Here is a 15,054-nt window from a genome sequence, read left to right as displayed (position 1 = left end):
TTCCCTGTCCAAGTTATGTAGCATACACTAATACCTCCTTGTGTCCATCTCTCTCTTCACACAATTTTTTTTGGGGGGGAGGGGGAGGGAAATATATTATTTCATAAAAGAGGGGAGAGAGATAGACACATAGTGGCACTACACATACGCTAGTGTTCTTTCTCCTATTATATAATCATGGGATTGAGTTCCTCGTCCATCTGTGTAGCATACATATGTGCCTTCCTATGTATATCTCTCTCCTCTCACCATAGGGGGTATATATGTCATTTCATAGGAGGGAGGAGAGAGATGGACATAGGGAGGTGTTGTCATACATATGTAACTTGGCAGCATTATTTCTCCCTACATAAAAGTATATGGGAAGAAGAATGCTACCTAGCTGTGTGGCCGATGCAGGGGCCAGTAAGAAGAGCACACAGGGGCATCAACGAGGAGTGGGTTTTTGTATTTCATAGGGGTAGAGCTATCATTTTTTCCTTTAAGATGGGGTTTGTGTCTCAGTTGTAGGATTAAAATGGGACACATATTGCAAGTAGATGAGAAATTGGTGGATGAAGAATTGGAGGTGAGCCAAATCCCCACATGATTAGGTAGCATTCTTTTCCCCTATTTTTATATAGGGTAAAAAAAAAAAAACATTAAAATCTTATTGTGACGACCTTCGTCGTAAACTTGGACGTCCTAAGCTCGACTCCCACTAGGCACACCTTGGGCCACTCACACGGGGGGTTTAGTGCTCTTCACTGCTTTCAGTGAAAATTGAATAGTTCTCATTCAATCCCGGTATGACCTAGTCCATCCAATTGTGGGGTCAGTATAAATCCACAGGACTAGTAAGACCGAAGGTTTGGATATCCATTGTTAGCTAAAAAAAAAAATGAACCTCGATGACAAAAGATGTTCCCATCTTAAATATTTTGCCGTATTTATGAGAAAAAGAAAGACTGCTAAGCTGCATTGAAATGCCACCCAGCCCCTTCTGAAACAAAAAAATTATACCTCTATTGAATGCATATATACAGCCCGAGCCCAGCCCTGGCGACCTGGCCCCTTGGCCCAGCTCGCGGGGCTAAGAAACTCAACCCAGACCCGGTCGGGCTCGAGCTTGTCGGCCCAGACTTGCATCCCTAGTTAAGCAGAAAACGCTTTCTTCCCACATCCCCTTCTCTTCCCGAATACAGCTACACAGTGTCAAAGTCTCAACTCTCAAGTGAGCGGGAAATCATCATTGGAGAATCACTCGCATTTGATAACGTTTCCAGTTGAATTGTTTATGCCCATCGTTGAAGCCGCTAACGGTCTCGGTAATGCTGCAGATATTATTCTCTTAAACTGTCGTTTATTTGTTCTTTGTTTTATATGATGTTGGGCTTACTGAACAGAATTCTTCCTGGGTGTTTATGTGGGCATTTGGGATTTTGCATGAACAAGACTTTACTTCGAGTCATGGCTTTGTGATACAGCATTATAGCTCACACATAAATTTTTATTTTACCAATCAAGCGTGTATTTTGTTCTTCTTTGCCCCACTAAGGCTGGTGTGAGACCTAGAATTTTGAGATCGGATTGTCTGGATTTCATCTTGTAAGTCTTTTATTTTGGGCCTTTATCCATGTTATGATTCTTCAAGGAATAAGGCATAGCGTTTCATTACTTTTTGCAACTTCTGGGAGAAAAAGCATGGTCTGCTTTCTGTTTTTAAGTGGGGACACCTTAATTGATGTCCTTTGATATGATGGGGTGAGAAGATCCCTCTCTCTCTCTCTTTCTCTTGAACCTTCAAAATGTGTGCGATAAGGGAGGGATCTGGACTTCTTGTATTCTAGAAATGATATGGTATTTTGGAACAGTTCATACGTCAACATTGTTGATTAGGACAAAGGTTTATTTGCCCAATGCCCGCTGTCAGCTGTTGGTTTCACGTGTCCATCTTGCTGTAGTCATTGTGATTACATGTGCATATTTCAGATTTGTTTCTTCTGTTTAGTACATGGTCTTTATAGAATTCCAACCGAACTTTTGAGTTTACTCCCTGTGTTTCAGATAAATCAGCAAAAGGGGGCTTATTTTAGTGGGAATAGTCTTGGGTTTGGTTCTATATGCGTTGAGCCTTTAGTCTAAATATTGTAGTGATTGTGTTAAATCAGGAGATGATAAGAAAGTAATGGCTAGCCAATTTATGAAGTTGTGGTCTAAGCTTTAGGAGTAACTTTATGTTACCATAACCCGAGGAAAGGTGAGGTTCAGAAACTAGAAAATCCTATATGAGGCTGGAACATTGGTTCATGGCAGTCCAAATATTCTTGTGTTTGGTTCTATTTTTATCATCAAGGTAACAACAATGAAGTGGAAGATGATAAAAGAGATATGTTTTAGCAGTAAAAATAGAACAGCTTCCTTGGAACATCCCCTACAAGGGGTCAGCTATGCTGGTCTTTTTCCTCTACATAGGTCTATCTGCGGTCATACTAGACTCCAACACACAATTTCATATCTTTCCTTACCACTTCGTCAATACTCATTTTAGATCTGCCCCTACCTTTTCTATTGTAAATACACTTGTAATTTCTATTTAAAGATTGTAAGGCCATAGAGCCACATACAATTTTATTAATGAAAGAAAGCTTTGCTTCCTTAAGCTGTGGTGATTCAGAATTTTTTTTGTGGTGATTCAACAGGTTTTTGGGTCCACTCTTTGGGTGGCTGTGAATTTATCCAGTTGAGACATTCTTGTGATAAGGTGTATCGAGAGCGATCTTCTCATGTCTGATGCAATAATTATCAAATTTATTTTTAAACTGCTTCGAAGTATATACCCCACCAACTTACTCACTCTATAGGGCCAAATACATGGTGATTCCAGCATAGGCCTTGGGTGATGATTCCCAGTTCATATCCTCTTTCCTTCCGGTCTTTGTTATCTTTCTAAGTGCTGAAATACAGATGTTAGTAGTCCTACAAATATCTGTTCTGGTTTCTAATTTTGAACCCTGTTTCATGGTGCTGATTTTCTGTTATTGTTAATTCCTACTGCTGTTCATTCGCTAATACTCGCTGCTGTTCTGAAGTTCTGCTTCTACTGTCAAATATCATTTATGGAATTATCCTATCTCTACTAGGATTTGTTATTAACAGATGACCAACCATTTTATGGGCTTGAAGCTTATTCTGTTATATTCTCCTAAATATTCCAAGCCAGCTTTGGGTTTAGTTCTGATATTTCATTGTTGAATTGTTTAAATTCTCTTGCTCTGGTTCTCCAATTCTGTTATAAGATTACATGTTAGTGGTGTTCTGTCAGATTTCAGAATCAGATAATCTGATTTTGCTGAAATTTGGTATGTTTTGTTCTCCTTTATAATAGCAGTATTTGACCAGAATTTCAATCATATCTTATTCTTTGATTCTGTTTTAATGAGGTTTCTTTGGATCTGGTTCCTACTTTCCTGCATTTCGGAAGTTTTTGTTGGTTTCTTAACCCTAATGTCCTAGGTGATTAGAACCACATTATTGACTTAGGAGTTAGCTTCTACATGGAACTGATCATTTCATTCGTGAAGTACTCAGTTGTTAGTTCGATAGGATGATCCCATTCTATCTATGATAGTCTAGTTTTACCTTATAGTAGATAATCTTATGAGAATTTTGGTCGATGGGTCTAACTTTCATGCTGCAGGTGTCTGTAGCAGTGTGCTGAAAAAGATATCTCATGACAATGGCGTTGAAAGGTGGCCATATTGCAAGGTGCACTTCAAGGACCCATTTTTACTATTATTGTCCGAATCTGTAAATTAGAATGGGGGAAAATAAGCTATGATTGTTTTGTCGTGTTTGAGGTTCACTTCTCTCTTCCTCATTTGTGAGTTTCCTTTGTTTTTGTTGTTTGGTTCTTCAGTTTCAATTCACTGCATGCATGTCGGGAGCTTACTCCCATTTTTTTACTTCATAAACTTCTGTCATGAATTTTTTCGATTTCTCATGTACATGCCTGCACTTCCTACTAGTATGGGGTGAGCTGATTGTAATGGATATGAGCTGCCCAGGAAAATGTGTTTTAGTTGCTTCTGTGACTCTGGTTGGTTCCTTATGCTGCCCATAGACCTGATTTTATATGTAGGACATCTAGTGAATCCTTAGGCTTGATTGATTCAATCTGCTGCTTACTAAGTCACATATCACTCTTCCTAGCATTTTTTATTCTTGAAAACATTATTTGATTGTACTCTGGAGCATGCGTCACAGCATAGAAACAAGAGAACTTGTGGCAGAAAGTTTATAGCCGTGGTGCATCAGTGGACAAAGTTGGTGAAGAATCAAATAATTTTCTCTTTCTCAGACTTGAAGAAAAATAAACTAAACTACGAGGCTTCCCACATCTCCAGCCATTTTTATGTATTTTAAATACTCTAAGATTTAGAAACTATGTTCAAAGCTGAAAATATTTTTCTTTGACTGATCCATGTAGCCGTCCCCATTCAGTTGGGAAAAGGCTTAGTAGTTGTTGTTGGTGTTGTCATTTCATACTCTTACCCCCTTGTCCACAAACGACATTCATGTCCTTGAATACATATTCATTTATATTATCAATATCACAATATTTCAACATTGTAACTAAGCACATAAAATATACTCGACTTCAACTACTTTTATTTGGTCTATATTAGTACAATTAGATGACCATTTGACTCTATATACACTTAAGTCGTTACATTGCATCAGCTAAATGTGGTCCTGCCTCATTCTATAGTTTCCATTCGGTAAGGAGTGTTGAAGAAATCCAAAAAGAAGCTGTGAAAGAAAGAAACAAATTGCTTGCTGAGTTGTCAAAAGCTGCCAGAAAAAAGGATGATGCTTCAGCAAGTTTGGTTGAGTCATCAATTTCGTAAGTCAGCAGTCCTTACATTTTGCCTGGGTATTATCGCCTGAATTTTCCTTTTATGTGAACATCTACTTAACAAGCACGATTGATGGTGCATGCTTGTTAGCATATGAAGCCATTGGTCTTCTTCACCAAACAGAAGCTTGGCCTTAATTGCTCTTTGAATCAGTAAAAAAGAGAATTTTGAAAGGGTCTGAGATATCCTTCTGACGTACACATTCTTTTTATGATTATTTCCTTCTTGGGTTTATAGAATATTGTGTTATGAGGGGAAATAATATTAGGATACATCAGAAGAAGAAAATAAACAAGTGGCTGAAGGAAGATCATCAAGAAATGGCTTTGGGATTCTTGTAACAAGGTTAAAGTCTTTGGGATCCTGTGACCGTTTAGAAGGGCAAGAGCTTTGGTGTGATTAATGTCATTTTAATGGGACTTAAGAAACATCTCCAGCTCTACCATTGGAGTTCTAATCCTGGAATGATCTGGGTTCCGGTAAAGCACGCTTCAAAGTTCTAAATGATCTCTTGTTTGAAGGAGTCTTTATGGTGCAAGCACCCACAAAGTGAGACAAAGAATGGGTCACGCCCTTTCTATCTCCCAATATATGATTGGAGTTACCACCTTTAAACTTGCAAGAGCAAGAGCAAGAGCCCTTTGGGAAATGGTTTCACAAGATTTATTTACTATTAGAATATGGGGGAGCAAAAGTGACCTTTTTCTTTTCAACATGGATTGCAGTGGAGGAATTTTCTTAGAAAGGATGTCAATTGAAGTTTCATGGTTAAGGAGATTTACGATGGTGGATGTAGATGGATAAAGAAAAAGGGGAGGTGGGAGAATCGACTGTGGAGGGGGTGAGGTTGCATCAATCCTGGACTGCCCTAACAAGTAGGGTGTAGGAGCAGGTGCTATCTTGTGAATCTGCCAAATGGTTTGTTCTGTTTCATATTAATGTCTGAGGAGGCAAAACAGTCTTGATCTTAACATCTTGGATTCATTTTTTTCGTGGAAAATCAATTTGTAGATAAATTTATTTGTATTTCTTTGTCAGTGTATGGGTGTGTTTTGTTTTAATTATACATGACCTGGAACCATATTTAGGCATGATTGATTGAGGAAAGAAATCCTACAATATGATGGGGGTAGTGTCCTTTGGTGGCTGTTGATGATTGATCTAGATAGCATCATTTTTTTTTCCTGAAAACATCCATAAAATTAATTGGTAGTTTTATTTCAAATTTTTGTATCACATTTCAGTAAAATATATTTGTATATATATATATATATATATAGATTTTTTTCTTTTCAATCTTATGCAAATTTCTTTTGGTTTTAAGTCATACACTATTTTCCATGGGGACAAATTGAGTCCCAGTGAAAGAGAATTAGTTGCTACTTTATTGTGCTGTCGGATATTGGACAAATCATGAACTAGATCTTGTGACAGGGAAATAGATGAGAAATTCCTAATATCTTGGGTTGTTACAAGTCTTCAGGTCTGTAAGCCATGTGGATTTGTGAGGTTGCCTTATCAAGGAAGATGTGAAAAACTTCTGAGTATGAGCGAATGAAGTAGCTGCGTGAAGAGTGTGCACTTTTGTTTCAGCTTGGCTGAAGTCTTCACAAATTTAGATGGTTCCTGTTCATGTATACATTGGCGCTGGCCTTCCCTGGTAGTTTGAGCTTTTAGGTAAAATGGTAGCGAACATGGTATTAGAGCAAGGAGGTCAAGTGTTTGACTCCTGGGAAGTGCATCGGGAGAGTTATCCCCGACATTTCTTCTCCTCGATGTTGCACGAAGGGAATCCTGATATTTCTCCTTAGTTTTGTTTACACTTTCCTTAATTTTTCAAATGTTGGTCAAACATCTTCAGACTTAAATAATAAGATGTGGTTATGTCAGATTGGTCTGGAAAACTTAAGGTCGGTTCATTTAGTTGGATGATGATGTGGACAATACATCCACTAAATTTTGGGACCTAAAAGAACTGCCACCTGGCAGTTATTGAGGTCATGGTGGATGGACTTCTGGGTATGGGCATGGCAAGCTCCCACTTTCTTAGATTAAATAATAAAGCCTATCCATTTTAGTGAGTAGTTATTTCCCTGAAATCCTAGTATGTTCTACATATATAACTGGAGAATGTGTGCAAATTCTGTTCCTCAAAAGGGAATTATCAGAACTTCTACACTATAGTTTGGTTTACCCTTTTCTGGAGAGGAGGGGGTGTTGGAGGGGCTAGCTCTTGAAGGGTTTGGTATACAAGGGGATGAGAGCAACTGTGCGAAGGAGTGCTTCAACCACAACTGGGAGCATCACTTGAGTCTTGAACATGATGCATCTCTTTTAGCAGACAGCGTGTGTACCTACTCTCCTAAGTGATGATTTGTTGGTTGCCGTAGTTTCTGCCACCCAATATTCCAATGTTTCCTTGGTATGTGGCATGCTGCCCACAGTTTCAAGCACATGACTGGGGTCTTGGGCATATAAAAATATTAATCTATACAAATAAATTTAAATTAACAAAATAGAAAAATACAAGGAAAGCCTTAAAAGACAATAATCAAAGCTGTGGAAGTTTGTCATATGACACCTTGTCTAGGAAGGTTAAAGTGCTGATATGTTTTGCTGAATCATTTTGAAGCATCATTATCATGTAAGAGGTAATATTGTTCAGACTGCCAAATGTCAGCATATCTAGAACCGTTTGTTTTGAGATGGCCTGGTACTGCTGCTAATTATTATTTTGATGCTTTAAGGGAACTTGTTATTGGTTATTGTCTCTGGAAATTTTATGATCAGTGGTTTACATAACAATCCTTTTTCTTAATTCTGGTTTTGTCTTATGATTTGAATTCAGTGGCTCCCAGCTACAAAGCAAAACATTAGGTTCCATGCAGAACATACCCAAGGCAGTTGGGGCTTCAACACCAGCTCATATTTTGCAGCAGCAAGGACAGTCCCAGAATATGCTGAACTCAAGCTTGCCGAAGGGCATTCTGGATTATGAGGACGAATTTAAAAATGGATTCCCAACGGAGGGTTTAGCAACAATTTCTCTGAGATGGTGGGGAAGCAGCAGTCCAGATGCTACTGAGGATGATGATTTTGGAGATGAAGCCCCTACTGGCCAAGAAGACAAGCTACAGTCCTCAGAAACAGCTGGCGATTGCTCAAAACTGGAGGGTGAGAAACCTGACAAAGGAAATGAGATGAGTGATATTGGTCCCCAAGGGTCAGCTTTGCTGTTATCTGTGAGAAAGAGAGCAGCAGAGGAAGGACGAGAATCTCTAAAGCATGGTGAGTGTAGGGGCTATGGGGTGTATGAGCTGGGGAGGAGAAAGAAAATGTTGCTTCAAACAGTTTTTCAATCTTCCTTGCCAAGGCAATGGAGCAAGTCCTTTGAACCTTAGTATTATACTGATGATCATTTTTAAGCTCCATGTTATCAGATTGAGAACTTCAACATGAGATCATGTAGTGCTTCACCTACTGCATTCCATGTTCAATCTTCATTTGTGATTCAGTATGCACAAAAAAATAGTATGTTTCCCACAGGATTCAGTGGCCCAAATAGGTGGAGCACTGTCATTTTCCATAAACGTACGATTTGAAAACACTGCAGATATGGTTCTAATGGACATATTAACTGGACCTCCTGCTCAGCAGGATGCTTATAATCTGTGCTGATTTACTGCCTTTTCCCATGTACATGGGGCATGAAGATGCATGCCAAATAGAAAGGGGACTACTGAAGTGTGTTAAATGAGTGATGAGGCCATAATGTGGTGATTAGTTTGGTTTGGGTTTCAAGTTGGTTCACCTGGTAGGTTTGGCTCAGCTTCAGGTTATGAAGAGCCTTGGTTATTTATAGCTAACTAGAGAAGGATTTCTTTCTATTGAGGTTTGAGTTGGGTTCTGAGGAGACCTCAAATTAGCAACACACTAATTTAGCAGCATTTATGAATTGAAAGAGGGGGGGGGGAGGTTTGGGGGAAGGAGTTGGAGAAATGAACTTGTTTGAGTTCATCTCACATTCTCCTTGGGGGTTTTCGCAGCTAACTTGAAAGCCATTTAATCCTTGGAAGTAGCCAAAAAGGAAATAACCCATACGTATAGTCGTGTTCATGGAAAAAGGAAGCTTTCTCAGTATTATGCATTTGGCAGTTCCCATAACCTGCAAACATAATAGAAAGAAAAAAAAAAGGTCAAAAAATAAATCCTTAATCCTACCAAATAGCAGAATGTTCTTTATTTGTTTCATAATGTTTCTTTATCAAATCCTCAAATCTCTAAAAGAAATCGGGGAACCTTTGGAGGATAAATAAAAATTTTCCAAAAACCAGACATTGGGAGATGAGTTAATACCATGCATGAATCATTGGGACCCGGATCCTCTACAGCACGTTCAGCGTTCATCAGATGGCTTGCAGCACCTGGACATGCACCCCCAACCATCGGATGCACGCTAGAAAAGATCTGATTCCGAATAACTGAGTGCTTTGACTTAAAAATTAGACATTGGTTCTTCTTCCCTGTTCACTTGAATGAATGTAGTTGGTTCCAGCCGGGTTCTGAAACTAACCTCAACTGTGATGGTTCAATATAGAGATTTAAAGCAGAGTATTATGTTGTCCGCGTTAATTTGATGAGACCTATTAATTGCTTTCTTAAAGAGATTTGATGAAATGCGTCCCACCTGCTACAATTTTTTTTCGTAAAAGTCCCACCCGCTACAATTGAGAGTGCATAAAGAGACATTTATTATGGAAGCAAAAGTAAAACATAAATATCATCACCGAATGGTATTTTAAACATTCAATGTATGGGTGGTGATCTAGGTTCATCTAGAGAGGGCGGTTGTTGGGACTCTTTAACTTTGTTATGCTAATCATCTCTGCCTCTTAAAGAGATGTTTATTGTTGGTGTATAATATCTTGTATTTTATCACAGTTTAATTCATGAAGTACTAGTGCAGGTGTCTTGACAGGTAGGACGGCGGTCCAACTAGGCGGTTAGCAAGCCGTCGGGGTTGCAAGGGGGGCAGGAGGCCCCCTGCATAGCTGGGGTGTAGCACCCCGAGTTCGAATTTTTTATTGAGGACAGTTTTGTACTTTCAGGATTAAGGTTTTTTTCACTATATATTTGTAGTGAGTGTTTCTTTCTCTATAATGCAAGAAATACTGAGAGGTGTGAGGACGAACGCTGTAACCCTATTCTCCATTGATAGTAAAGTAAGATCTCATCTCACCGAGAACGTAGGTAATCTTGCCGAAACTCATAAACCACTATGCATTATTTGTTCTTATTTTTCCATTATCTTCTATATCATTTTAGGGTTGCGTTTCTATAGTTTATATGGTCTGAAGTAAGCTCCTTGAGCATAGTTTGATCAACATTTATGTCTTTTTTTAGTAAAAATGTTTTCATGGGTGATAGTGGCCCTTGCGTCTCGATACATTGGGGCAAAATGACTTAAACTCCCATGAAGGAAAAATAATTCTTTTCTGGATGCTTTCCTCATGAGCTCCTATTGATCTTCGCACAGGAACCACACACCCCCATATAAAAAATTTCCTCCCTATTTGTTCTTTTCAGAAAAGAGAAAATTAGTCCTATAGTAAACAAGAGGAACACAACCCTGTTCAGTAGTTCAGTAACTTCAATTACATAATTGGAAAATCATTATTGTGGTTTTATAGTTGATTTATTACATCATGAAGCATTTTAATGGCTAATGTGAAAGCTAAGCTTACCCCTTCTGAAACAAATGAACTGCAAGAATTTCAAAACTCAATCGAGGTTCCTGTCTACTCTCTTTCTTTCTCAAAATTCTGAGCCACACAGTCGGATCTAATAACCAGAGAAAATGGTTTCCTCAAATATCAAGAAAGAAAAACAAAAAGTTGGTCTTAATTACACAATGGTACATTCACCTAATTCGGTAGGCATTTCTAACCAAAAAGAAAACGGATGGGGCATGAGTTTTATGTTGATCTACTAAAATAAGAAGTTCAGAACTGCAAGTCGCCACCCATTGCAGGACAAGTCTAAAACAGTCCAAATGGTGGGAACGATTACCTCACAGTGTTCGTTGATTCCAACTAAACCCAAAACCTTTCTTCGGGGAAGAAACCCAACTCGATTTTTCAGCCAAATCCATCTCAGAAACGTTAACCTTCCGCCCTTATCCACATTCCACACAAATCTTCGGACTCATTTCATTCTGAAGGCTGCTTCTTCAGGTGAAATGCTTTCATTCTTCTTCAGATTTTTTTTTCTCGTTTTCCTGACTTTGATTGATATAGTAATTTGTAATTCTAATGGTTTCTTATTTAATACACTTCCACTTCTTTCGGTTGTTTGGTCATGGCACAAGCAAAGAACTAATTAAAATTCCCAGAGCTCAGAATTTCATTGCTTCACTAATCAGTCTAATTTTTATGCATTTCCTTCTGAGTAATTTCAGTTGGAGTTAATTTGGTGTTTCTGTCTTCCTTCTTGTTGATATAATCTGTAAGATACCAATGCAAGGCTCAAAATTTACCTGTTCATTACAAATTCTATTAAAAAAAAAAAAAAAAATGTAATGCTAATGGTTCCTCCTTTCCAGGGTGGGGATGGGGAAGAGGATGAAAGGATAAGAGGATAGGCTTACAACAAGGTTTAAAAAACCGAGAATCGGGCATGGGATTGGCCTCCGTCAATTCGAATTGCACATGAATCGATTGGGAGGAAGAAACAAAGGTTTCCATAGATTTTGATAGAAGGGATGAGTTTAATTATTTTCTGCTATTTTACTGACTAAAAGAAGTAAAAAATGGCCCAAAATGAAGATACAAGTGCAATGTCCAACCACATTGAATCAAAGGTATCAGTGTATCACAACGCATGCTTGGTCTTTGCTCCTTTTGCAAGCATCTGCCTGAATTTCAAGTTTGTTGCAAACTAGATTGGATGGAGTAGTATCAGTATGGTGAATGTTGAAGTCTCTCTGTAGTAGTCCATCTTTCCAATTTTAAATCTAATATCATGATTCAATCAAAGATTTTATAACTTCATTTGCTTTCTTGGTGTATGGTTTGCAGTTGACAGTGCAGAATATGTTGTGGAGCCTGCAACAAATGTCAAATTTCAGACAACAGTGAGCCTGCCAGGCTGCTCAAATTCGTTGGCATTGCTCGGCACTGGTCAGTTGCTCTAATTGCTGACTGACTTCTTAAAAAGAAAAAAAGTTGCCACAACAAATTATTCTAGTTCCATAAAGGACGTAGAGGTCAAATAACAATCCATACTGAATTTGTGGCTATCTTTTTATGTCACCTTTTGCTTGAGATAGAATCTTTAATCCTCCTAATGGAGAATCATAATCTGTATTTTACTATTAAATATGTCATCCGTGTAACCTAATTGGCCCACAGTCGATCTAGACTGACCCAGCCCCATTTCAAGTTCATAGTTTTGTTACTATGGTGCCAACTGCTTGTTGGAGTTATTTCTCATTTAGATAGCATACAATTTGCACCTTTTTGTTTAGCCAGCCTCGACATGTCTCCAAGAGAGTGTTATCGGGGCATGACTTTTTTTTTTCTTAACATTTTCTTGTCAATTTTTGCTCTGTCCTATTCTTGCTTGTTGATTATTTGTGCTAGTTGTATTCTGCATACTTCTGGATCTGTATCATTATATATATTCTATTCCTAGATGTTCATATTCTGTTTCTTCCATGTAGTAAGTACTTATCATCCTTGTTCCTTTTTATTTTTTTCCTTGGTCATCTTTTGTGACAAGTGTCCTGCTTTTGGTCTTTTCTTCCTGCACTCTTATTTTTGGATTTGTTTTTAAATAAATTTCATCTTTTAAGGAAAAATATTTGTCTTTTTTTCTGATTTTGCTCCATGAATTGGACACTTTTGCAGGATATAGGGAGAAGGTTTTTGCAATCATTGGTGTCAAGGTCTATGCTGCAGGGTTTTATGCAAATAAATCTGCCATAGAAAAATTAAATGCTTGGAAAGGAAGATCAGCTACTGACATTCAATTGGATTCATCATTGTTTGCAACAATTTTTCAGGGTATTGGTGATCTATGTTTCGCACACGATTGTTTGCAGTTAAAAGTGAAGTTCTGTTGGAAGTACTGAATTAAACTACCTCATGTGCAGCACCTGTGGAGAAATCATTACAGATTGTTATGGTAAGAGATGTTGATGGCAAGACCTTCTGGGATGCATTGGATGATGCTGTCTCCCCACGAATCAAAGCACCTAGTCCTGTTGATGAATCTACACTTTCAATTTTCCGTAGAATCTTTCAAGGGCGCTCTCTTAGGAAAGGAACTTTCATATTCTTGACCTGGGTTGATCCATCAAAGATGCTAGTAAGTCAGTCTTGAATGCATGAGGATATGATTGCATGCCACACCCATAATTCCTTATAGATATGAGTGCATTGTATCTTTGCATATACCAATCTTTCATGTATCTATGAGCCTATGTTCTAAACATGCTTATGTAGATTATTTTATTTTTAATATTCATTTTTTGTCAGCATTTGAAATCAGATCCATGAAGCTGACCCCATTTAGCTGAAATTTTCCTGAGTTGCTATTGTTGTGCTTTTTTCCTCACCTTTACTCCCACTTTACTTTTTAGTTTTTGCACGGATCCATGTAGCTGATCCCATTAAGTTAGGATAAGGATGAGTTTGTTGTTGTATTTGGAATCAGATCATTGTGATGGTTTTATTTCAGGTTTGCATCTCCTCTAATGGGTTGCCTTCTACTGTGGATGCTACAATTGAATCGGTGAACATAAATAAGGCCCTCTTCGATGTGTTCTTTGGAGATGCTCCAGTGTCACCTTCCTTGAAAGCCTCAGTTGCTGAGGGGTTGTCAGTGGTCCTCAAGTAGAAGCCATGCACTACCAATTGGTTTTATTAGTTTTATCTTCAAGAGTAGTTATATTGTTGTTTCTCTGTTTGTTACGAAGCATTCAGTTTCTGTAATGCTGTAAGATCTTCCTCCTAGTTTACATTGCCTGCTTTAAATGGAAAGGCCAGAGCAATGGATAGGCTGCAGTCATGTGCAAAAAACAATATGTCAAAATTAAGATACGTATCAATTTTGAAATAAATATTTTGACAATAACCAAGGATTAAAGTATCTGTATCGGTCACCGTATCGGTCGGTCAAAATTAAGATACGTATCGGAGGGTATCGTATCGTATCGGAGATACGCTAAGATACGTTAAAGATACACACATAAATGGATAGGGAACACATTTTTATACACTTTTGCATAAAAAAACAGTTAAAAAAAGCTATATATAACATGTAGAATGCATAAATACTTAAGTAGAGGGTATCGTATTGATAGACAAATAAAAAAAAATAAAAAATACAAACTATTTAGAAGAATTAAATTTTTTTATAGAAGTTGTAGATTAAATGTTTTTAAAGAACATATAAAAAATCAACAAAGTGTGGACCAATATATTTGAGTAGATCTAAGAAATAAAAAAAAAAAAAAAAAAAACTTTTTTGGGGAAAAAATGTGGGTTTCATTTGAAATCATGTATTTAGTAATTATAAGTTATGACATTATTTTTAAGAGTTGAATGAACTAAATTTTCTAAAAAAAAAAAAAAAAAAAAAAAAAATTTGGGGATTTTTTTAAAAAAAATTAATTTCCGAATAAAAAATTAAAAAATATATATTTTTTTGAGAAAAATCAAAAATTTCCATGGAAGTTGTAGAACACTTGTTTTTACATAACATATAAATCCAATGATTTCATGTAATAATGATGCACAAAATGTGATTCTAAGTATGATGAAAAAAATTGAAACCCTCATTTTCTCTTGAAAAAAGTTTGTAAATCCTTATAAATCCAATGATTTCATGTAATAATGATGCACAAAATGTGATTCTAAGTATGATGAACCTTAGATTTATAAAAAAAACTTGAAAATCTAAGGTTAAAGTTGAAAAAAGTGAGTAAAGATTCAAGAACTTACTATTTAAATGTTTCAACTTTCAAATTCAAGCCTTCAAGGTTCTTCTTGGACTATGTTTCAAACAACAAAAGGCACATTCACACTTAAGTTTCAATCGGTACAACAAAAGGTGTGTGAATCAAAGGGGAAGAAAGAAGCAAAATATAGAAAAC

The 15,054-nt window shown here is 37.3% G+C and overlaps 2 protein-coding genes across 5 annotated transcripts; both read left to right on the top strand.

Moving 5' to 3' along the window:
• The first annotated feature begins 1,052 nt into the window (after window positions 1-1,052).
• LOC122078273 lies at window positions 1,053-8,395 on the top strand. 4 transcript variants are annotated; one of them, XM_042644183.1, is made up of 4 exons: window positions 1,053-1,307; window positions 3,680-3,747; window positions 4,751-4,885; window positions 7,747-8,395. In XM_042644183.1, the coding sequence occupies exons 2-4, from the start codon at window positions 3,713-3,715 to the stop codon at window positions 8,297-8,299; spliced, it is 723 nt and encodes a 240-aa protein (XP_042500117.1). In that variant the 5' UTR covers window positions 1,053-1,307; window positions 3,680-3,712; the 3' UTR covers window positions 8,300-8,395. The 4 variants fall into 4 exon arrangements, with proteins under 4 accessions (XP_042500117.1, XP_042500119.1, XP_042500118.1 ...); XM_042644184.1 differs by lacking the exon at window positions 1,053-1,307 and adding an exon at window positions 1,400-1,587; XM_042644185.1 differs by lacking the exon at window positions 4,751-4,885 and having other exon boundaries at window positions 1,057-1,307.
• A 2,362-nt stretch (window positions 8,396-10,757) lies between these two features.
• LOC122078679 (fatty-acid-binding protein 3, chloroplastic) lies at window positions 10,758-13,963 on the top strand. Its single transcript, XM_042644770.1, has 5 exons — window positions 10,758-11,131; window positions 11,975-12,076; window positions 12,806-12,961; window positions 13,051-13,265; window positions 13,638-13,963. The coding sequence occupies exons 1-5, from the start codon at window positions 10,951-10,953 to the stop codon at window positions 13,794-13,796; spliced, it is 813 nt and encodes a 270-aa protein (XP_042500704.1). The 5' UTR covers window positions 10,758-10,950; the 3' UTR covers window positions 13,797-13,963.
• Window positions 13,964-15,054: the final 1,091 nt, after the last annotated feature.

The sequence above is a fragment of the Macadamia integrifolia genome, chromosome 5 (assembly GCF_013358625.1).
Source record: "Macadamia integrifolia cultivar HAES 741 chromosome 5, SCU_Mint_v3, whole genome shotgun sequence".
Lineage (NCBI taxonomy): Eukaryota > Viridiplantae > Streptophyta > Magnoliopsida > Proteales > Proteaceae > Macadamia > Macadamia integrifolia.
Note: the sequence above shows the minus strand (reverse complement) of the source record. Positions and strands in the feature narration are given on the sequence as shown.